Source organism: Lampetra fluviatilis, chromosome 23, assembly GCF_964198595.1.
Source record: "Lampetra fluviatilis chromosome 23, kcLamFluv1.1, whole genome shotgun sequence".
Taxonomy (NCBI): domain Eukaryota; kingdom Metazoa; phylum Chordata; class Hyperoartia; order Petromyzontiformes; family Petromyzontidae; genus Lampetra; species Lampetra fluviatilis.
In genome coordinates, this window is record NC_136297.1 from 7,401,513 (window position 1) to 7,426,613 (window position 25,101).

General features: G+C 43.6%; 1 protein-coding gene across 1 annotated transcript in view; it reads right to left on the bottom strand.

The window, feature by feature from the left end:
* Window positions 1-464: 464 nt before the first annotated feature.
* LOC144940686 (sodium-dependent multivitamin transporter-like) overlaps window positions 465-25,101 on the bottom strand; it is a 30,406-nt gene continuing 5,769 nt past the window's right edge. The window contains exons 2-15 of the mRNA XM_078866996.1: window positions 24,972-25,037; window positions 20,604-20,655; window positions 19,347-19,414; window positions 17,769-17,923; window positions 15,991-16,131; window positions 14,014-14,143; window positions 13,446-13,534; window positions 12,612-12,724; window positions 11,723-11,790; window positions 10,829-10,915; window positions 9,820-10,001; window positions 7,744-7,847; window positions 6,955-7,076; window positions 465-3,802 (exon numbers count right to left, since the gene is read on the bottom strand). Of these exons, the coding sequence (XP_078723122.1) occupies window positions 3,620-3,802; window positions 6,955-7,076; window positions 7,744-7,847; window positions 9,820-10,001; window positions 10,829-10,915; window positions 11,723-11,790; window positions 12,612-12,724; window positions 13,446-13,534; window positions 14,014-14,143; window positions 15,991-16,131; window positions 17,769-17,923; window positions 19,347-19,414; window positions 20,604-20,655; window positions 24,972-25,037 (1,560 nt within the window). The 3' untranslated portion in view covers window positions 465-3,619. The remainder of the gene's footprint in view (window positions 3,803-6,954; window positions 7,077-7,743; window positions 7,848-9,819; window positions 10,002-10,828; window positions 10,916-11,722; window positions 11,791-12,611; window positions 12,725-13,445; window positions 13,535-14,013; window positions 14,144-15,990; window positions 16,132-17,768; window positions 17,924-19,346; window positions 19,415-20,603; window positions 20,656-24,971; window positions 25,038-25,101) is intronic.

Here is a 25,101-nt window from a genome sequence, read left to right on the forward strand (position 1 = left end):
GGATGAGTGGCGAGGGATGTCCCCGGCCGTATTTCTCGTCTCCCCGTAGCGCTGACTCCACGAGTGCTCGCGATAACCTTTGGCCAACGTCCAAGGTGGGCGAATCAACTCGGCAAATTTATCGTCCAGAGGTAAGAGGCAGAGCCAAGCCTCGTTGCAGTCTTGTGGTCTCGGCCTACCGTGCTTCTTTACCCTACGGTGTACGGGCGTACATCGCACAAACCCTCTTGGGGCCGTCCATAAATGACGTCACGCACCTAGGGGGGGGGGGGTCAGACATTTATGACGATGTGTGAAGATGGGGGGGGGGGGGTTGAGAAATGTGACGTCACATCAAAATGCGCAACTTTAAATAAATATAGACAACACGTTCTACTTCATAAAATCGACTTTTTAATAAATGTTTCTCCTACAACATCAGAGTGCAGCGCCACATTAAATACGCACTACAATGACAATAGTTTAAAGCGATTTGAAGCATGTCAAAAAAATTTTGGAGGGGGGGGGGGCAGAGCTTTGTGACGCCATGTGACGAGGGGGGTGGGGGTCAAAAATCGCGTGACGTCATTTATGGACGGCCCCTATGGACACACGTACAATACAGTACTTGTGATTTTTTTGTTTACATAGAGCTAATTATAAAGAACATAAAAGCTTTTTTTGTACACGTAAATATATTTTTGCCACTCCGCTGCTGGATAAGGGGATCCCCACGCCGTGCGAGTTATTTAACCATACTTGACCGCGCTGCTGCTCAGCACTGGGTTGAAGCCGGGCAGGACCTACGTGGCAAAGGAGAAATGCAATGCTGTACAGGGTGGTCAAACAGATGTCCTGCGACCCCCCCCCCCCCCCACATTTAATTCTCTGAAACTGAATGTGTATTTTTTAAGGTTTAATTAAATCTGGACTAACCTGTACAATTAATTTTTGCTCCACTTACTCTCTGTGCTGTCTACCCCAAAGGCAGCCCACGACACCGTGGCATGCATGGTGGTCACCCATCAAGTAGCACGGAAGGCTACGTACGGTGCAAAATAAGTTTTACAAACATGCATCCAAGCAGCATCTATCCCAGCTTAGCCGAGATCTAATGATGAGATCGGGAGAATTCTGGCGATTTGCTCATGGGTCAAATGAAATATTTATTAAACAATGAGTATTTAGCAGACAATAATTTATTAAAAAGGATTTAAATACCACAATCAACATCACTTGTTTTGCCAAAATCGTAAAAAAATGTAATCACACAACAAAGTCTAAGTTTTTAATTATCTAAAACTGCTACAAATACATCCTGTACCATTTTTATTGCAAACTTGCAATATTATTCCCGTCATGTTTACAATTGGATAATATATTATTCAAAAAGGGTCCCTGTAAACCACAATGTTTCATTTTTAAATTCGCAAAAAAACATTAACCAAATCATGCCCCTTTAAGTGCACACCCACCATCGATCCACCTGAATGTTTTTTTCTTACAAGGAAAATAAATTGTACACAAGTCACATAGCAGGCACTGTCATCTGGCTATTGCAACACACAACCATCATCATCAGCCATGGATGAATGCCTCCCGCAGATGACCAGGGTCAAATTAAAGTTTGATGCAGGCCCAGAGCTGTCAATTTTTGAGGGGCCCTCTCTGCACATTCAATTGCTTCCCCTTTACCGTTTTACTACCACCCATGGACGACGACAACACTTCATTATTATTTCAGTTCTATTTTGTTTTTACTTTAATGTACGAATTGTAAGGGTAAATAAAATAAAAAGTAAAACGCACCCAATTATTTGTCCTGCAGTAATACACAGAAGTGATGCTATGGTTTTAATGCCCAAATTACTTACAGGGTTCATCACAGCTCTGCAGTACGTGTTGCGTTTCTGCCATTACAACCGTTATGAAGCAAAGTAGGCTTTTTGGGACCCCACCCAAAATCTGAGGCCCTACGGCCTGTACGTTAATGCGGCCCTGGAAACCAGGAACGTGAACGAACCACCATACATACGTGCACTTATGCAAGGCCACAACACAATCTTCAGTGATTGTGTCACATCTCTCCTAAAGGCCACTGGTCATTCAATTGCAGTGCCGGATTATCCTAGTCGCAAAAGTAGCAGATGCTACGGGCCCAGCACTTTCAAGGGCTCCGCGCTAAATTCTTTTAAGCTATCAATTGCGGTTCAGTGATTCTGGACTTGCTCTATTACTATAGTACTATACCGCCTTCAACTTTTTATGAACGACTGGGTGTTTCAGGTTAGCGATTTGTCGTATTATTTGGCTGTATAGTAAATGAAAAAATACAATTACTTTACTGTGCAAGTTAAACATGCGTTTGAATATGTTTTTTTTATATTTAGGACCCCTTTAAAACATATGCTACAGGCCCCGCACTAGCTAAATCCGGCACTGTTCAGTTCCATAATACAATACTTGTTTCTACTGTGTAGGTTTGTGCGGTTGTAACATGCGGCTATCAGGTGCGTTTTCAGGTTGTACCACGTGTTATTTGGCATAATGTCCGATGTCTTGAAAGTGTCTTCAGGATCCAAATTGAGCCGCTAACTTCCGCTTCCTCGATTGTAACCATCCATAATACAACCCAACAACACAACAGGGAATGAGACTTGATTATTGCATGAATGCATTCATAGTTGTTCGTTTTTGGCCCATGATTAGTGTCAGGCAACTGGTTTCACATGATTGTCGATAGCTTGTGCTGATCAATTATATCACTCGCAATTGAGTCAAGCAACCCGTCCTATTCTCACGGGATATCTCGCGGAAAAAGGACGGCTTTCAGTCACCCAGCCAATTGGGTTCAAACCCGAAAACAGTTGCACCACCAATGCAACTCGGCAAAGTCTACTTTTGTCAATTTTCACATTGGCCAATGCAATCAAGCACAAGCGCTCATGTGCGAGACCTTTTGCAGCAGGGAAACGGAGACTGGTTAATACTCCAATGCGTTGAACGGCTGTTCCGTGTGTTGCTCAGGAACTGATATTACATTTTTCAAGAAACACCCAGGACATGGAGCGAAACGTCGGACATCATTCCGAATAACACGTGGTGCAATCCGAATACACACGAGTGAGCTTATGTTGTGCTGGTTTGTCACAAGCAACGTAATTTTTGCGACAACAAAAATGCTGAGTAAATTATACAAGTGTCAAATAATTACCCCCAAAAAATGGAAGACTTAATATATTACTGTTTTCAAGAGATAGCTTGACTTTCTTAAAAGCTGGCAACTTGTTCGATCATAGGTTGAGGTACCATTTCCCAAAAATATTTTTTCATACTGATAAAAGGAACATTTTAATTTCAGAAACATTTCTCCATTCTCTGGCAGATCTCAGCTTTTAACACTTGAAACCTGCTTGCTTAAAATACAAGATTCATTTTCACCTATATCTTGTTCACTTGCAAAGATATCATCCGTTTCATTATATTTCAAACTATGACATAACAGTTTATGAACGCAGGCTTAAAGCTTATTCAATAGCAGTGTATTACTCTTTCCAGTAAAAAGTTTGAGTCAGTGCAGATGACTTTGAAGGTCAAGGCCCATTGGGCCAGAGTCCAGCTCTCCAAGTACCCCTTGACATCACATGTGTGTTTCCATGGTAACGTGACCAGGTTTTACTTTCATGTGTCCATTTATGACGGAACTATTTTCAGAGCTATCTTTTACAATGTTGTATCCATCCTCAGTGGTGGTGCCCGAGTACTTCCCATCTTCATATTTGTGTTCATCCTCTGTCACGGCAACAGTTGAATCTTCGATTTTCTGCAAAAAAAAAATGAAACGTCCATTTTTACAGCCTTTCAAAACTCAGACCCTAAGTATTCAAGCAAACAAGTTCTGATATGTGCATTCGTATTTTTTCACAATTTGTTTTTAATTCAAATCATGAGCAAATGTGGTATTGACGCCAGTCATATTGCGCAAGACTGTCATGAAGGTGCTCCATTTTTTTTCTCACCTTTCCTAGACTTTGCACTACGATCGTGTTTTGTATGGTTTGTTGTTGTAACGCACTGACCCCGCCCCTAGTGGACGTCTGTGAAAAAGAGCTTTATATCTTGATTCTGATTTACAGACGACTACAGCCTGCAGAAGTTTCACATTAGGGGGCTAAGTTGCAATGTGACTTTACCCAATTAGTAATTTGACAGTACAGTAATGTTTTTTTAACCTATAAAATTTGAACAATATGACACGGCAGACCTACATTTAAACGAAAATATACCACCACGGAGATCTTTAACGCCCACTGTTTAGCAGAAGGCATGCATTTATGCATAACACACTCGCGCTATTGACCAGTTGGGGCCACTGGGCTGGAACCACAAAAACTCTGCAACAAGTGACAATGGCACTACTACTCGGTCGCGTCATTTCACGAGAGTGACTTACCAATGTACGCTTTATTATAGGTGGAGAGAAGAGACATTTTGTATCCATAAGAGGTTTTTGGGTTGGATCGCATAAATATGAATGTGTCTTTAAAACTGCCACCACCCGACAAAGCCAATTAGTAAGGTTTGTCATGTAAACAACACATGCCAATTTGTTGCTAGTAGAATAAACCAGTGACAACTAGCATCATCAAATGACAGCCAGAGTTATGGAGAAATCCTGCTGTTTCGGGCTTAAATAGAGGGATAAATGTGATGTCTTCACTTGAGAACCAATCAGGTGCGAAGGTTTTGGTCGTGAAATCCCAAACATTTTGTGGGGATTGAAAAGTCAGTTGAGGGACTTGACGACCAGCGACATCATAGTCTCTGCTACCAATGTGTGTAAGAAGCTTAACAGCAGCATTTTGGATAATCCTAACATTGGAGACTATTCAGGTAATGCATAAAAAGAGAGATTTACAGTACTCGGGTCCTGCTGTGGGGGGCATTCTAGGCATTAGCAGAGATGGCCAAAATGTGACTTTGTGCAGCTAAAAAAAAAACGCAAGTACATAATGTGAGCCACCGCCAACCTACTTTACTGCCAAATCTGATGATAACTTTTATAATTTTTTCGTACAAGAGTCCGCCATGCAAGGCATAGAATGCTGAATTTCTTTTCTTTATATATGACAGTTGCCGCGCACAGACCCTAAAGGCCCAAAATGCCAAGTGGTTAGAAACAAACATGACGATGAAGATTTTATTAGATAACAGTTAATACGTTTGTTGAATTTTAAGGACGGTCATAAGAACACATTGGATAGATAACGCCAATATGTATTTTATGAGGGCAATGTGCATAAATGAACTTAGAAGGGCAAAGTCAGCATTTATTTGCAGGTTAGTTGCTGTTAATCTTCATGGTTGAATTCAAAACAAACGGTGGTCAGATTTAATCTGTCAACATTGTGAGAGCCGATCAGAATTATAATATTTTTTCTGGAGAAATCCGATGAGCTATAAAGCTCTTTTTAACAGATGTCCAGTCGGGGACATCTGTGAATTGGGTGCACACCGATTATGTCGCTACCCAACTGTTAATGAAAAATGTGATTAACCGCCGCCTCGTTAAAATTACCACTGAGTGGACCCTGCACTAATCTCAAGTGAAAAGGGAAAGTAAAACGACGTCATAATTAAAGTGTGATACAACAAAAATCTAGACGCCCTGGAAATAAAGATTGACCCCAATCTTGTGCCCCGTGTCTATACAGTTATACAAATCTGATCACACACACACACCTACTTAATTACAATCATATATAAATATTTGACGCACGACCCAACATTTTCTTTAAAATACGGTGGGGGTGGGGGTGGGGGATTTGCATCTTATAATCCAGAGACTACAGTCATATAAAAATATGACCTCAGCTGGAAATTACATCTCCAGTAAAGCGCCTCGCTCAGAGTAACATAAAACGTATTCACGTGCAATACAGCCATTTATTGTTTTAATGGAATATGAATAATCGACTAGGTACGGTACAGCACATAACAGAGTATATCCAAGGTCTTCCAGTATTAGTGCAATAATAATAAAAAAATGCAACTTGCGTATAGCATGTGTCAGCGCTCACAGGATTAGCGTGCATATTGCTGTGCTCGTTTGTATTTGTATATCCAGAGCTGAGGCGGGTTAATGCCCGCCTCAGCTCTGCATCAACTCACATTTATGTTCCTAAGACAAGTGCTCTATTATTAATCACAGCGTATTCACCGTCAAGATGCTGCTCTGTGACAAATATTTGGCCAATAGTGAAACACCTCGAAACTGACGTTGAGGAAGAAAACGAAAGATTTCACATTCAGTTTGATTACCGTGGTGTAAAGGTTAAAGCACAAGGACTTATAATCCACAGTTCGCCACAGTTAGATTCTATTTCCCTCACATGGCGGTTGAAACAATGCTGCTAGTTTAATAAACCACCCATGCCTCTATCCACCCATCAGCGTAAGCGGGTACGACAAGTGTTAGTTATTTGGCAGGTTGTGTGTGGAGGGGTAAAGTGTGGATATACTCCCATCTTCTTAAAATACGTTTGGCCAACCTGGAAAACTAACCCAGATACCCCTCTAGAGGAGCTTCCTTGAGCTGCCATGAGTGGAGGTCATTCTGGCAGCAGTGGTGCGAGAAGGCAATTACAGGGTTGCACCTTTACCTTTTGCTTAAGTCGATGGACTGATTTCCAATTTTTTTTTTAACTTTGGAAACTAGAGAAAGGTTTCCCCATGAGCAGAGGCGTACCAATTTATCAACAACAACGTCAAACTATATAGATAGCATCTCAAGACTGGAGGGGGAAAATATAGATACAGGGAATTGAGGAAGAGGGAAGCAACATCAGAGTCTATTCTTATGCTCGCAATACACGCGAATCGAATCGCACGTCTGACAATCTGTTGTTTTACGAGTACATAGAATTTCGTGAGAAGGGTGGCTTCGGTACGTTTAAAAAAAAAACGCATCCTCACCATCTCATCAAACCGGACGCCACAGTGGAGCTTCTGCCGATATCTCCGGGGAAGGAAGAAGAGCAGGTAATCCATGATTGGGAAGATGGTGCGAGGGTCCACATCTCGCCCCTTGGTATAGCCTGCAGCAGAGCATGCATCCTCCTTCAAAAGGTCGCTCTTACCGTGGTGCGTGATGTAATTCTCATCGCCACAGCTTACAATCACACACTCTGCTTTGTCAACAAACACTACAAGCGACAGCAGCAACAGCAGCAGCTGCGAAATAACAATCAATGTCCTTTCAATTCCATTCAGGATAATCGCCAGCCTCTTTAATCATACCACTGCATAATTAGCATCCATATCGTTACATAATTAACATCAATTTGCTCGGTAGCTTAAGGACAAGCTGTATAATGGCATGCATGTCTAATTTGGATGCTTTAAATTTGAATGCACTATATATAGTCAGCTCTCGACTCTGTGTTCTGAGAAGTATTACTTGGAATTAATGAATAATGTGAACGACATAATTTATGTCAAGCCAGAAGAGAGGTTTTCGGAAGTGACGTTCTTTCATGAATAATCAAAGAAGACCAGAGCCTCATTGCCGAGGTGTAATTGGTAATTTCTAACCAAGTGAATCTGCATGAATCTGAAGGTCACCAGGTCGTTCTCCTGTCTTGGCACGTTAAACAATGGACAAGGTTCTTAAATTTCCACCCCGCCCCCCCCCCCCCCCTGCTTATGACATCATTCCATATGCAGGCCGTACGATATGAGGTCACGGTCTGTGCAAAGTCATACCGGTGATGAAGCTGACGACGAGCCCAACGACGACCACGATGGCAGCGTTATGAGCAGTGTACCACATGTACGACAGCGAATAGAACTTGGCCAGTCCCATTAATCTGCACACGGGAGAGCACGACAATGCACACGGTGAACGCTACGCGTCGTCGTTATCAGCCACGGCCACCACTCCACTGCTGGACGAAGGCTTCCTCCCCGTGTGTCGTCAATATCCCTCATGGATCTGCGACGCAACACGCAATCCATATCACTCCTGGTGATCCAACTCGGGCCTATTTTCCCGTTGAGCTGCCATTCCGTCGCCAGTCACGTCCTTTGGCTATCATCCCTTCCCGCGGTGTGTCCGGTCTTAGCAGTGCATCTCAAGACGCTTGAGATCCACTGATTGTACAGTAACACAAAACTAAAATGACCATAAAAATATTAGGAAACTAACTATTTATGTTACCATATACACTCACTTCATGCCCGAGTGTTATGTACAGATCATCTCATGCAATCGGAGACTAAACGCACCTGTGATAAATACCACAGTACTAAATTCCGTACGATGATAGAGCAGTCGTGCAGCAGGTGGTAACCAGCGCTATGGACCCGGTGACCCGGTGATACGGTTCAATTCCCGGTTACAGCTAACAGAGGTGTGAACTCGAGTCATGTGACTTGGACTCGAGTCAGACTCGAGTCATGAATTTGATGACTTGCGACTCGACTTGGACTTGCATAACAATGACTTTGTCCCACCTATGAGATGTGGACTCGAGTCATGTGACTTGGACTCGAGTCAGACTCGAGTCATGAATTTGATGACTTGCGACTCGACTTGGACTTGCATAACAATGACTTTGTCCCACCTCTGACAGCTAATATCAGTGTCAAGTGACATCTGTAGCAGTGCCAGGTTCCCCCCCTTTACCAAATCCAACTGACCAGCATGGTGAAGTATGTTCAAAAGACCCCATTACCAACACGGAACAGAAAGGCCTTTTAATCACCAGTGGAATAACTAAAGGTCGTGCATTATTATTATTGCTGTAGTTATAAGCTAGCCAAATTCTACCACTGCCTAACAATGTAAAAGCTACAACTGTGGTGTGCAAATTAGTATGGTGAATGAAATGTTTTCTCAGGTGTATCTCCTAAAATAAGAGCTATACGGTAGGGGGGAGGAGATGCCGGCCCGTGACCTCACTTCCACGTGGCCCGTGACCTCGCTTCTTTGTGGCCTGCGGAACATGCAACCGCTCACGTTGATGCGGCCTTCAGACGATAATTATCCATCTCTGAAAGTAACCTAGCCGCGCCTAATTGAGGGGAATATTTTATACACGCGTTTCTAATTTTAGCTTGCTCAGTCACCATGGGGAGGGGGCGATACCCCCTTAAGATGCCGAAAATTGACATTTTGTTGATTTCTTTTCCAATTCATATTATTTTCGGGACAATCGATCATTTTCCATGACGAAAAACAAAAATAAGAAAAGACTTCATAGCATCATTTAACCAAAGGAAAAAATATTAATGTAGGGCCTTATTTTAAAAGCTTTAAATATTGGCACCATCCCCCCATGGACCACCCACTTGGGAAGTTTGACCATTGTGCCTTCTGTAAAGGTGAGCCCTAATTATTACGTGTGTTACTGTTGAATAATGCTGTGGTGTGTGTTAATGCGTGGCCCGCAAAACATACTGGAAAGTTTGATTCAGCCCTCAGTAGGAAAATATTCTCCACCCCTGGATTCAGGGGCAGTGCTGTCGTGATTGCCATAGGCCCTGATGCAAGGAAGAAAATGGGCCCTCCTTGTCCATTTCTTCCTCTTTGTGGCCGGATATCTGGGCCCCGGTGAAGTTGTACTGCCTGCCCACTCGATAGCAACACAATTGGATACAATGATAATAAAACTGACGATGTCGATGAATAAAAACAATAACCACGTTTTTCCTATAATCTTTCTCAGTTTTCCTCTTAAGACGCAAAGCCCTTTGCTCCCACCCGCAAATTCGAACGCTATGCCTACTGCTGCAGGGTGAGGATAAAAACCCAGTGCGTGTGTACGTGTGTGCACGCACGCAGGGGGGGCGACGGTGGTGGTGGCGAAGGCGGTAGTGGCCGCGGTGGTGAAGTCGGACATGTTAAGGCACTGAGGGGGCGGCCCTGCTGGAGGCCCAGCATTGGCGTTGTTGTACATGATGCTGCCGATGCCCAGCCACAGCGCCAAAGGCAGGCTCACGACCAGCCCCGAGATTGCACCCTGAGAAGGTGCGAATGTCCATCCACGTCAGCAGCGCATGCACACACGCACACAAACGCATACGCACAGGGACAATGAACTCGCGAGATTGCCAGCTGGTTCATAGGTCGGAGTGCCGAGCCAGTATTGCTGGGATCCTTGGTTTGAATTCTGGCGGCCGCCTGCGATTCACTGGGTTCCCGGGTGTCATGCGTTCATGGTCTCAACTCAGTTACCAACAACACCACATGAGAACAAATGGTGTTAAAATTAGTTTCTTTACTTAATTCATCCCTGAAAATGAAAAACATTGATGTGGATGCCATGCAATGAACAATCCTCGGAAGCAGAGTGGGTGGGAAAGTGGTGCCCCCTACTGTAAATAACGCAGGTCAGAATCAGAATATTTATTTATACTGCAGGAATCCATCCAATGAGCTATGAAGCTCTTTTTCACAGATGTCAAGGAGGTCCCTTGAAGGGATCTCAGAGATAACTCTAAGGTATCCATATGAACGAAGGGGCAGCCCCTTCGTTCTGCGAGAAATCCGAACGGATTCTTCATCCTGTGATGACTATAGTGCAACTGGTTAGAAGCAAATCCCATGCGGTTGTAAATTCAGCAAACTGCGTTCCCGACTGTGGCACTGCCCACCATATACGCATGCAGGAGTGCACATAAACAAACATAGGTGCATACGTGCCTAACATGAAGCGGCCTCTTTATATAAGGTATTAACAAACCATTGAGTGACTCGATAAGCAACCTTTGTATGGATGAACATTTACATTCACGCGGTATGACATAACCAGTAGGCTTGTGTTTTCGGTTTGCGTTACGCTCGTACAATGGCGTTGGTCCATGGGAATAACATGCCGACGATGAAGAGCCCGAGCAGAGGGCCCCCCACCATCCCAAATATACTGAGGGCGGCCTGGGGGGGGGGGGGGCGGTAGGGAGGATACGGGACAGAGGGAAACAGAGAAACGGGAAAATGAGAGGTACATATTGTATGTATACAACGATCCATCTTGCACCTGCTCGTGAGCTGATTTCATTGCTTCTTTATGCACAATGGCTATCCTCTCAGGCATTGTATTTTGGCACCAAGGTGGCTAGGAGATTTTAACTACCTCGCCTGATATACAGGTCGTGGGTTCGATCACGACCCTGACAAATTCTGTATATTTGGAGTCTGCGTCTCTCTCTCTCATCATCATCACGATGGCTAGGAGATGTTAACTATCTTGTCTGGTATGCAGGAGGTCGTGGGTTCGATCACGACCCTGACGCCTGCTGTATATATGGAGTTTGCATGTTCTCTCCGTGGTCGTGTCGATTTTTCTCCAGGTCCTCCAGTTTTTCCCTCCACATTTCGAATTAACATGCATTTAGAGTATTTGGATGCTATAAATGTCCACATGATAAGCTACTTCGTTGAGCTTTCATTTGTGGCCAGGTCACTTCTGAAAAAGCTATATAGCTCAGTGGGCCTTACCTGGGTAAATAACCAAAAAGTTTCGTTTTGAGTTCACAAGCCATGATTTTTAAGCCCCTGTAATGACTCGCCATGTACAGCGCTATAAAAATTGGCATTATGATTATTATGATCATCCCTTCTCGTGATATATTCTCCCCAAGCCCACTGAATTAACGTAAGTCAACATGATGTCTCCGATTTGTGTTTGTTTTCTGCCTCACATAAGCATACAATCCAGTATCTGAAATTGCTGACACTTACCGACAAGACAGATCCCATGAGCGATGCAAGGAACGCCATTGCTAGGCACACCAGCCCGTACATACAGGCTGACACAGATGCATAAAACACATGATCGTAAAACACATTAAATGGTGCAGTTGTAAGCATAACACTTTACGTCGCGGTCTTTGTGTTTTGCACAAGCCATGTTCGTTCATTAAACACTCAAATCAGACAGAAGGTCCATGACCATGAACTGGAGTATACGACGTCTTATGACCCACCAACGCATCGCGGTAAAGGTGCAGCCCTGCAATTGCTTGTTCACATCACTGCTGGCAGAAGGGCCACAAGTGGGAACTCTTCTCTAGAACTTCTCTCGAGGGTATTGTTAGCCTCCTCTTTCGCGCTGACTATACATCTTGGAAAGTGGCAGTACCCACACTTTACCCCACCACACGCGATCTGCCCATTAACTAGCTGTGGTCAACCCATTTATACTACTCGGTGGACAGAGGCCGAGTCACAGAAGGAGAATTAATTGAACAGATTACCTTTAGATTTAATATACACATCGTGTAGCTCTACGACGTGCTTTCAGGTTGTGCCAAACATTGTTTGGCACGATGCCTGACATTTCCCTCCACGTGCCCAGAGCTTTTTTTAATCAGTTTCTTAAGTTCCTGAAGTGGCTTCCCGCACGTCGAGCGAAACCTCGTAACATCGTGCCGAACAAGGCACGGTATGACCCAAAAACACAACGGAGAGTTGCGCAGCTTGATCGCGAAAAGCCTACCAAGTAGCATAACACAGGGTGGTCGTCACCACATACAAGCGTATGTATGTATGTATGTTGAATTTCTTTCGCACCGCACATATCAGCCGACCGTGCTACATCGGAGGTGGGGAAAAACGCCGTCTCACGCACCTAAGCCTTTGGAGACGAGCGTCGCTCTCTTCTCAGTCATGTTGGGGAAATACGGCCTCACAAAGTCCGCCATCGTCACCGTCGCCAGGGAATTAAATGCCGACGAGATGGTGCTGCAACACACGGGGATTAGTGGGTGAAAGTTAGAGATGGAAATAAACTTTGCGAGAGAGAAATATCCAGGCAGTTTCCCCCCCCTCCCCCAGAAAAAATAGGTGACCAAATATTAATAATAATGTACAGGCCTTTGTCAATCCATGGGCTGGATGAAAGTCACCCCATGCCGTATAGGTCGTGAAAGCTGTTTGACTATACGTCACCACTCTGGTCAGTACGGGTTGGTGAAGGCAGGGAGCATGATCTTTAGAGCATAGTAGAGTATTGTACAACAATGTATTTTGTATCACTGCCCTCTGCTACTTACAAAGGTAGCACTGCACCAGTCTATAACACCTACATAATGCATGGTGGTTACCCATCCAAGCACTATCCAGAAACAACCCGGCTTAGCTTCTGAGATCTGACGAGATCAGTTGGATTCTGGGTTATTTGGAGATATGCTTCAATAAAAAATATCATCCTTTTTGAATCGGACAATTTTAGATCGCAAGCGTACCTTGTTATGAGATGAAATGTCACACTCATTACTTGTTATGAATCACTGGCCTAATGGTTCGTATCGCATGATGCCTACCTGATGGTCAGTATAGCACGATGCCTACCTGATGGTCAGTATCACACGATGCCAACCTGATGGTCGGTATCGCACGATGCCTACCTGATGGTCAGTATCACATGATGCCTACCTAATGGTCAGTATCACATGATGCCTACCTGAGAGCCCCGCTGAAGATGCAGGCCACAAAGAGGCCAGGCAGCCCCGGGTAATCCTGAAGAACGTCCATCACGAAGTATAGCACCATCTGGAATGAGGTACAAAGACGGACGAGAGATTATTTTAGTTATATTTTTGTCAGCCCTTTGTCAATCCAAATGCGAGGAGGCTACCGTCTCCTGCTGTCCTGAAGCCGTCTCATGGCAAGCAGACCTCGACATTGGCATTTAGCTTCTGAACATATTGCCACACACAAGAATATAATTATAATTAAATTATAATAAACGTTACACACTTGACGATTAAAACTGTTTCAAGGGTTAAACACGTGTATCAATGGCCACACATAGGAGTGTGAGTATACAAACACATGCATACATTCACGCAAATCCACGCGTACATATCCATGAGCATGCAATCGTATGTGTTTTTTTTGCTTTTGCGTATGGGTAGCTGCATGGCTGCACAACAGATGACAGCATCCTCCCCGTATCCACCACACGTGCACAGACACACTTGCAGGCGTTGTTCAAGCCGTGTGCACGTGCAGTTAGAGGGTTGCAGCACCTGGTCGTTGCTTGTGACGTCACCCATCACACGGGGGTTGCACTCCTGATAGCGTGCGTACATAACCAGGCCCATGATGGACCCAATGGCCAGCATCAGCTGCTGGCATGGGAAGACCAAGTACACGGAACTGACATGCGCACACAGGCAGGTACACGCGGGCACACACAAGCGTGAGCACAAAGGCATGCACATCGTTAAGGCATATAAACCACCCACCACCGCCCCCGCCTCCCGTCAACTAAAAGCAATGTCTTCACGACGCCATGCAGACACACGTGCGGGCACAAAAATAAATCACCGGAGCAAAAGAGCAGATCATTGTCTTCACAACACACATGCACTTAACTCCATTCGGTCTCTCCACATGAATGTAAGCCGGATTTATATTTGCGTTTACCCACGATGTTCTACGGCAACCTCGCAATGAGTTTATGTATGCCTTTGCATTTTGCGTTGAATGGGTTTTTACAGAGTGCTCTTGCCAATAACATCTGGTAATCTATCAGCATTTTTAACAAGCTCCACTCTCCTGTTGAGACCCAGAAGGTCAAAACTGGTGTGAATAATATCACTGGTCAACATACTTTTTCCGGCATAAGGTATTCCAACGGTTTTAATGTAATTTTGGGGGTGCCGATTCCAAATCTGGCATCAGCTTTTGTCTATCACATCAGGTTTTTGAGATATCAAATATTGCATTTTCAATAAAAACTGCAGAAGAAAAATATTAAATAAATGTGGATATCTACATAAAATTATATTATAAACACACTATGCAAAAAATACAGGACCATATTTTAACACTAAAGCAGTCACTGACTCGCAACAACTTGCAATCATAAGTGACAGAGTTAATTTCGGGTAAAATCAATGAAAATGGGGTATGCCGATAGCATAAAAATGAGATGTGATAGAGAAAATCTGATATCAGATTTGGAATCAGCACCCTGAAATTAGTCTAAAACAGCTGCAAAAGTCCAGGCCAGAATTTTTTTTTTTTTGACCAGTGTATTAGTCCGGAAGGCCAATAGGCCGCAGGAATAAAAAATGTGTCAGATTTGTTGAAACAGAATGGAGTTCTGCTCATGTTAGCTTTAACCCATGATGATCCACAGCAACGTATAATGAGCAACGTCCATCAACGGCCATTCGCTGCAAGACGCCGGGTGTTCTGGAAGTACCGTATTTTCCCGCATATAGCCCGCATACGCATATAACCCGCAAAAATTGTGTTTTGTGTAAAATAAATTTTAGATAGCGTGCACTTCCATATACCCCGCATGCATGACTATCTTTAACGTCGTTACCGCAGCTTAATTCCATCATATTAATACGAAGTTTACATTTGTAATACATTACACTATCAATTGTTAACATTTAAATCATAACGTGGACAAAGAAAACAAACTAACCGGAAACGAGTGAACTTAAAACAGTAAACAAGTAACAAAAGTAAATATCCAATAAATAAGTAACACATAACTGGTAGATAAGTAAGGACAGTTTTAGCACTGGTAGATTGCGCACTGCGCAGACAATAGCGGCACTACGGAAACGCAAACGCCGTTGTCTCGCCCCCAACCCCCCACCTCTCTCTCCTCCCAGCTCTCCCGTCGCCGGTAAACAAAGTGCGCCACACTTCAAACATTGCCGTTTCATTGTACAAACAATTCGAATCATTTAAAACGTGATAACATGTGCAATTTTAGTGCGAGTGGTTTATTCAACAGTGATTTAGTCAAAGGTAAGTGTTGCATAGTGGATAGTCCTACCATGAAAAAATTGAACGAGTTATGACATGTCACACGTGTAAAATATGTTTAGGATGGCCCGCACCTCCATATACCCTGCAGGGACTTGTTTTGATTGTAAAAAGTGGTATACCCCGCGGGTTATATGCGGGAAAATATGGTACTAACAACCAAACGTGATTAAGACAACTTGGAATGAATACAACAAACTAACAACACTCACAAGATTGCTTCCTTCTCAGAGCGGGCACTCAGATATCGCTGCACTTGAGCTTGGTTGACCCCATAGAGTGCGAGCATCATGAATACACCCCCGAACCCGAGGGTCCATAAGGTGTGCCGCTTAAACGGGTCCGGGTCAAAGCTACACACGGACACAAACATACACGCCATCGTCACGATCATCCCAGTAAACCAGCAACGCTATCGTCAGGCACATACAACACACTGCGTTCCACGAGAACGGCAAGACTTGCACAGCCCAGGATGTTTCACCCGACACTGGGGAGACAAAGCCTTCTCGAGCGCAGCCCCAAAAATCTAGAACTCCCTGCCGCCTGCCACCAACGGACATCCGAAACGCGCCAAGTGTCTCGCAATTCCGTGATCTGTGCAAGACACATTTATTAAGGCTTGTCATCCGATGAAATAAAAACTCTTAAATTTTTATTTCTTTAATTAATTTTTATTTACTGCTTAACTTTGTGCGATTTGTTGCGCACGTTTGCAATTTATTTTGCATGCGGTTGCAATTTACTTTTCCCAGTCAGTGTTAGCTGCTGAGGACGTGACGGGCTTCTTTTTTCCTTCGTTGTTCCGTGCCCCCTGTACCATTCCCGTTCTGTTGTAATGTGCACTGAAGCCTACTCCATACTCCATTGAGCGATATTGGCACACAAAAGATTGATTGATTGACAGTCATCCCAGTAAACCTGCAATGCTTTGTCTACTTTTGCATGTGTTTGGCCATCCAGCGTTCTATGTTTACTGGGATGATGTAGTTTTATGTCGCATTGTGTCTCACATGCGTAGGCCTGTGGCTGGTTGAAAAGTGCGTGGAGCGACAGGCTATACAGATTCTAGAGAGCAATATGGAGCCGAATGACATTATTGCAATGTTGGTTCTATTCAAGGTTTAATAATCTCACGTAATATTTTCATGGTTCCCTGGTAGACTACAGTAGGCATGGAGATTAGAATAGCCGCAGCCGTAACATGAGGTATAGTGGATGTAGAATACTCAGGTGTGTAAATATTTTTCAGGATGCTCGACAGGCGCAGCTGAAATTAAACTCTGGTTCTATGGGGACTTTTTTGTAAGATTTCGAACACAAGTCAAGAGTACTGTCAAATATCACACATTTTATTTATTTATCCTTTTATCCTATATAAATCATGTAATTTGTTAATCTAGTAATGGCACCTGAGTAATTTGTGGTGTTGAGTAAGGGCTTGTTTTGACTGGAATGAACCAGATACCCACTATATTGATCTTGACATATGTTCACCAAGTTAAAGAGAGATATGACCTGAAAAATGTTCTCCATACGAGATCACACTGGGCGATGTGACTGACACCTGGTGGGAACACTGCAGTATTGCTCACAATATGTAAAGTGATCTGGCGGTAGAGGGCAAAAACCATAATGGGCCTCCAGGTCACTCATGCCATGTGGTTTTATGAACGGGTTGAAGTTATGAAAAATATCACCCAATCAGTAGAATTGGCTGGAACTGGATTATTCAAAACTTTGCAATGCATGTTATGAATAGGGTATGATAACTATAATGTGAAACACACAAGTAAGAAAATGCCAGTGAGGGTAGCATGCATTACAGCAGAGCAGGCCTCACTTTTTTTATTACCATGGTTACTGAGCACAGGCCCAGAGGCCAAAAATGCAAAGGGTGACGATCCATTCAACCAACTATGGTGCGCAGGTGTACATGCGTGTACTAATGCCTATACGCAGTGATTTAATAGTACGTGCAAGTGCTCACTCAATGCCAGATATTTTGCCAGCGTTATTGTTGATTTCCCAAACTTTTGCGATGCCGCCCGCGTTCTGAGCACCGACAATGATGACGGCAAGTTGGCCCGCGACCATCACCAGCGTCTGGAATACGTCCGTCCAAATCACCGCCTTCAGCCCGCCCTGAAAAATACAAAAATAAAGATCCCCCGCATAGCCTTTCACAGACTGTTGGGGCAAATGCTGTTAGTGAGCACCTATGAAGGCCGGCACTGTACACAAGGGGGTGGGTGGCCAATACCATGTCCAACCGCATTTGTATCCCCAGTGCTGATGTTTTCACACCGCACCACATACTAACTTAAGGTTGAATCAATCTAGTGGATGTTCAGGACTAGCTCAAATGTTCGCAACTGCTATTGGTCGAGAGCAGGAATTTTGTTTAGATTGCCAGGTTCATAGAGCAGTGGGCTAACCACTACACTTCTGCTCCCCGACACACACACATGCATGTACTGTACAAGATAACACAGAATCCTGTATCCACAACATGTCCATTCGGATCACTTCATTCTACCGAACCGCCACCAGAAAGCAGGCAAATCGTTCTTTACCACAGCCGGAGGTCTTGTAAATTCTGGCTTTACCACCTCGGTGAAATGACGACAGATTTAGGCGGAAACCAATATCCTAATCAAACACCTGGTCTCTGATTCCACGAAAGAACCTGTGAGATGTAATCTACCTAGAAAACATTCATTATCATTTTCCATGGGTCACAGTAAAATTAATTAATACAGATCTGCCCACTACCTTCACAAGTGAATATCACATAGGGTATGGTGTGTGGTTGACAATGTAAGCAGTGAGTCACTGTAAACTCCGATAACTCAATGGAGGCATTGAAGGAATCCACCGCATATCAACTGATACCATCAACTGATGAGAACTAATCCGTATGTTATTCCTCCAGGCATACACAACAGACTTTCAATAATTCAACCGTGCGCACAGCCACACACAAGCCCACATGATTTGACCACATTCAGAAAGCAAAATGCCAAAGCCAAGAAATACACAAGGTATTAAGTGCTCGAAGGACACTCTAAAATCAAAGATACATGAGATTAAATACCATGGTGCAAATGGACTGATGTTTTTTTTTTATTCATATGCAATGGTTTTATGTAACCGCTGCAGTAACTACATTTGCTAAAATGTAAAAACTAAAAAACTTAAATCGAATTGGGACCCTAAATAGTGACAATTCCTATAATTGCTGGGAATGCCCAATCCACAAATACGAAGGAGACATTACAGTGATACACTTCGCTGCTCCTGACACGGTTATCTGGGCTTGACCACCTGAATGTAAAATTGCAGTTGTTGCTCTGCATCTACATCTGCCAGACGAAAGAATAAGATTGCTGGGAAGATGAATCGCTAAACCTCTAATGCACACTGTAGGCGATAACCATCTGCGAAATACTGCACCTCTCTGACAGACTTGGGAAATAAGGATGGAGCGAACGGAAAATGTATCGAATGAATTGTTTTGATGCTTTTGCCGTACTCACTCAAGTGTGGATGCATGGCTAATACTCACGATGGTCGTGTAAATAGTGCAGATGACTCCAAGCACCACCACCGATATCCACACATTCAGTCCTGTCACTGCAGCACAAAGCAACACAAGTCAACACTGAATCGTTAACACGGAACACCCCACTTCGCATCACACGGCGGCGACATGACAAATTCTAAGAGTGACGCACAGCACAGAGACTAGGACAAACATGGAACACGAAACCAAATGCACATGCATGGCTATTTTTGCAAGTCAACTGCTGGATAAAGCGCCTCCTTCCCCACACCGTGTGTGTTTCATTTGAACATACTTCACTGTTTTATTATTATGTCTTATTTTTATTATTTTATTATTTCCCTTCTACGTGACTTTACCGAAAGAACCAAGAATATGAATCCATGCAGTCACGAAAGCTTTAAATCGAAATACTTCACCATGCTGATCAGCGTGGGTTGGTGAAGGTGAGCAGCATAGGCATGGAAGCATAGAATCACAGTACAATGATGTATTCTGCTGCAGTCTCCTGCGGACTATTACTCAGCACAGCGCCGCAGCCGCCTATGATCACTGTTACGTTGTTTCTATAGCTTTATTTTGGTGATTTCGAAAACTTTTGGATTAGCCTGATTTGTTTGTTGTTGTACAGAGTTAGACTGATAACTTTAATTTAAATTGTCTTATGGTTGTTATTGTTTGACTTGCATCCCACTGGGATTTTTGCACACAGCATTGATATACGGTGCTTTTTCTGGAAGACTTTGCTGTTTTTTCCTGGATTTTTCTGTTGCGCGTAGTCACTTTAAGATGTTTCTTGTTCATGTTTTTGTTTGTTGCGGTTGCACCCGATTCAAGAGCAGAATGGCTCACAGGGCTATACCTAATAAATTAATTGAACTGAACTGAACCTAGCATGCATGGTGTAATATCCAGGCCCAAGCCTGCTTGGCTTCCGAGACGTGGGGGAATTTGGCACATTCCTTGTTCTTTGGGCGTTGTCACAACACTAATATATAACGCTATAATAACCCAAAACATAATACAAAACCTCAAAAAGCAAAAATACAACATACTGAATTTGTTGGCCGTTAGTTATTGGTTTACGCGACCTCTTTAGCAGCAACAGAAGTCGCTAGATTCCCCAAAATGTGAAAAAAAGGAACAAAGGCTTCAGTTGAACCACAGGAGTTAATTTAATGGAATGGGGGTAAATCGTGAGAGCCACAACCAGAATTGTGTACAAGCATTTATAGCCAGACACAAAGGAAGTACATTTACCTGCATTAAGAGCTAAAGCTGGGGTGTAGAGAACAACACCCATATACACCACCTGCAACAGCAAACACACACACACGCAGATTATCCACACATGCACTTGTATATGTCAAGCCACTGCTGGATGAAGACATTTAACCATCTTTCCCTGCGCTGCTTAGTTCAGGGTTGGTGAAGGCAGGGAGCGCGTGCGTGGTAGCACCCTCTGATGCCCGCCACACTGTCCCTCTGTCTAGAGCAGAGTTTCTCAAACTGTTTTCGCCCTGCGAACCACTCAGCCAGCCAGCCCCCCCCCCCCCACGCTAGTGACAAAACGCATTCGCTTCTCTCTAAATACCAGTCAAACAAAATAATTAATATGACTGGAACATTTTTTTATGCAGCTATTAGGTTTTTATTAGGGGGGGGGCATTTATATCTTAGGATTTGGGTAGTTTACTTAATTTAATTTTGTCATTAAATATCATCAGTAAAATATTAATTAATGTCCGACACAAAAGGTCAAAACATTGGCATTATTTCCAGAAAAACCTGCATTTGAATCACAGCTCCGCGGACCACCTGGAGGACCTTCAAGGACCACCGGTGGTTCGGCTACCACACTTTAAGAACCATTGGTCTACAGCCTATACAGTAACACCTCTCGTGATTGGTGGTCACCCAATCCCAGCACTATCTAGGCTCCATCCTGCTGAACTTCAGAGATCCGAGGAGATCAGGTCACATGTGTGTGTGTATAATAGAACTAGGTGCACATCATGGAGGATCGTGGGTCACACGTAAATGGTGTCCATTGGCCAATGCTGAATGGGCATGCCGGAGATATATTTTCCATCTGAAATTGTTCAAGCAAACTCTGAACCAGTTTATATTTTCTGAGCCACATCTGCCGGATGTTGCGAGGCAAAAATCTCTCCACCTTCATAATGGGAACCTGTTGCAACAACGTACTTGGGGCCCCCACCTTGTGGGTGATCGTGTGAAAAGAACACAAAGGTCAACTCTCGTCCTTAAAAATACAGGGACATTCGACTTTCAGAGATACGAACATACCTGTCCGTATCGAGAGTCATAAGTTCAACCGCTGTGCAATAGATGGCGATGGTGGCATCTATATCTGCAGAACATGAATAACCAGTGCCATCTACATCTACAGAAGATTATATAACTTTTAAAGCGATTCCCCAAAGTAAAGTTGGACAAATCGAAATAAAAACAGACCTCTGGAACCTAACTCGTTCGCAAGTAGAGGAGTCCCTGAAAGAAGTAATTGGCAGAAATAAGTGACAATTCCTTTACATCTTCTCCCATTCCCTGCGTGACTTTGTGCAGGCGTCCCTTTAGCTGCCTGGTTCCGACATTATCGAAAGATCTAACCCCTAGCCATCAGAGCAGCGGATTGTTTAAATAAATGTGAACGTTTATTAAAAACCCAACTCTGCAGTGGATCTGTAATACCGTGCATATACATAAGGCGAGATGGTCATTTGCATTTATTCCTTGATTTTTTAAAATAATAAGCTATAATTTATTTTAAACTTTTATATTTGCTAGGGGCAGGGGTCGGCAACCAAAATAACAAGGAGATCCATTTTTGTTCGAATTCGCAAAAAACTGAATAATTTAAGAGCCGCAATGCATGTGAATGAGACGGTGGTCCTTAATAAATAACGCTACAAAGCAGTCCTTAAAAAGCATGCGGCTCCGGAGCCGTAGGTTGCCGACCCCTGGGCTAGGGTATACATTGCTTTGTTGATATTTTAAACGTAATGTCTTGTCTTTTATATATTATAAAAGACACTTTATAGAAGTGTTGGGAATTCACGTATTTTATTTTTCTCAACCTGTTGAAAATGTCAATTAGAGACTTTTTCTCACAAAACTATTCCAACCACGTCAAAGATTTGAGTCGCTAAAGGACGCCAATTTAGGTCGCGCTGGCTCATCTAAGGTAAAATGGAGCCTCCACATGAGCTGATTTTATCACTCCATCTCTGAAGTCAACATCCTCTCTTGTGTGTATGTTAAACTTATTTCGCACTGTACGTAGTCAACCTTGCTAATCAGAGGTGTGGAGGAAGGACAACAAACTAAACACAAAAAGCAGTTCCAAACAGATGAGTTTTCAATCTACATTTAAATGTGAATAGCTCCAGTGGCTTCCTAATATTGGAAGAGCATTCCAGACGGCCAAAGAAGCGCATCTAAAAGCACGCCATGTAGTAAGCGTCTTTGTTCGATGGCCAGCCAAAAGCTGCTGCCACTCTGGCATTAGTTTTCATCACCGACCATCATCCCTTTATAGAGGTGTGTTGCTGCCCAAGCACACCCACTCACTCTCATTCATCTTTCCCTAACACTCAATTACACCGGCTGACTTTCACACATTCTCCAATCCTCGTGATACATTCTTTGTTTCTCAATGTAATTGTTTTATAGCTGTAAATTATGACTCTTGGTGTACGAGGTGGCTGATGTCACAGCACCCTCACGTACCAAGCAGACTCTCATATATCACGACCTTTGGTGTCACTACAGCTGGTGACGTGGGACAAAACAATCAACGAGTGCATGCGTATAATGCAGACCTCCTCCGTGACCCCTTTAATCATGAATGTAAAACCAAAGGACACATTGCTGGTTATGACGCAGACTATGGTGCAATTGAGATCGGTCTTTCTATAGACCATTGCAAGCCCTGCAATAAACCCTGCAACCACAACTGTCCATTGGTATGATCACCAACAGCAAATATATCTAATGTACAATAATGAGAAATATCGCTATCATCAACGAAGAAAAGGAAACTAGTCATACGATTTAGTATTGCATCATAGCTTTGCTAGGCGATTTTCCGAACCGAGTTGTAACCTTTTTAAATAATGCAATAGCATAGCTCACACGAAATCTAATGTACAGCAATTATCCTTGGAAAAGAGCGATGTTGTCTGAAAGGTGCAAGGAACCCCTCCCCTTAAGAGCATTCATAACAGCCTGATGCAATGTGGGAATTACAGGCAATACTCAAGACTCACAGTAGGCAATATCAGTTATGATTAGATAGTTGCCTTCACGCAATACTTGAAAGAACTTACATTTCGTTTCAGGTCCAATTAAATTGTTACACCTTAATAAAAGGACAACGTGCACCTTGATTAAATGTACTCGTGATAATGTAGGTTTCCAAGGAAAATAGCCATTAAGTACCTGGTTTATCAGTTGTGCAATAAACCCCCAAGGGTCCATACTGTACTTGTTCTCTGCATTCTTGATGTTTTTGCCTTTGTTTTGTTGTATCTGTGCTCAAACACCACAGATCTCCCTTATACTGGTAGGAACCTCCTGGTTACACCAGCCCACAGGGGATTATTGTGTCCGTCGTGCAGGGAGGGGCTGGGTGGGTAGGGAGGGGCTGGGCAGGGAGGGGAGGGTGGGGAGGGGCTGGGTGGGGTGGGTGGGGCTGGGTGGGGGGTGGGAGGGGTGGGGCTGGGTGGGGAGGGGCTGGTCACCCCGTGGTGCCCTTATAAAACTCAACGTTTAACCTACTCACGCCGGCTTGTGCCCGCCCTCACAGTCGGCCATATTTGCGGAATACACCACGCCGCCGTTGACCCTGGCCATTGACCGAGCAACCCAACGTTCCTACCAGCTCCCTCCGCAGGAATGTATTAAAATAGCCAGGAAACTGGCTAAACGTGATCATCCATGCAACAAATTAAATAAACTCAATCTCTTTGATCCTTACATTATTGGTGATCCTGTGGTCAAAGCTCACTGCAGGTGTCAAAGCTCACTTGCCAAATGCTAAAAAAATAAACTCCTTTCAGGATTGTTCATGTTAATCTCTTAAAGAATAAAGGCGTTCAGTGTTTATTTCTAATATTTATAAGCGATCTAAGGAGTTACCTGTTTACAATTTAAAGCAGTTACAATTTTACAATGAACTGCAGTGGTGTTCAGATGATGACATGTCAATCCACTACTGAAATACGGACCTCCCCACACCATTGGGGTAGTGGGGGTTATTTAACCATACTCCACCACGCTGATCAGTGACAGTTGATGTAGCGGCCAGCAGAAGTTGGGGCATAGTACAGTACAACAGATTATCTTGGACTGTCTTCTGCTTACAACATCAGCAGCCTAAAACACATGGTTCATGTATGGCACACTCATTCAAGCACTATGCAGACACAGCTCTGCTGAGCTTCCGAGATCTGACAGAGATCGAGCGTATTCCAGGCCATTTGATCAAAGCCCAGGATGATTTATGAACATGAGATTGATTGAGATGAAATTAACTGAACAATTGTTACGAATTATGGTGGCAGTGGTGTTAAGCACTGGAAAGTGGTGATGTGTAGTATTTACCATTTGGAAGATGAATGTTAACGTTCCCGCAATCCTCACAGACTTGTTAAATCGGAGCCCCAAATACTGTGAAAATAAAGGCACAACATCCACCTCAACGTAAGCATAAAACACAATTATCTGCAAATCA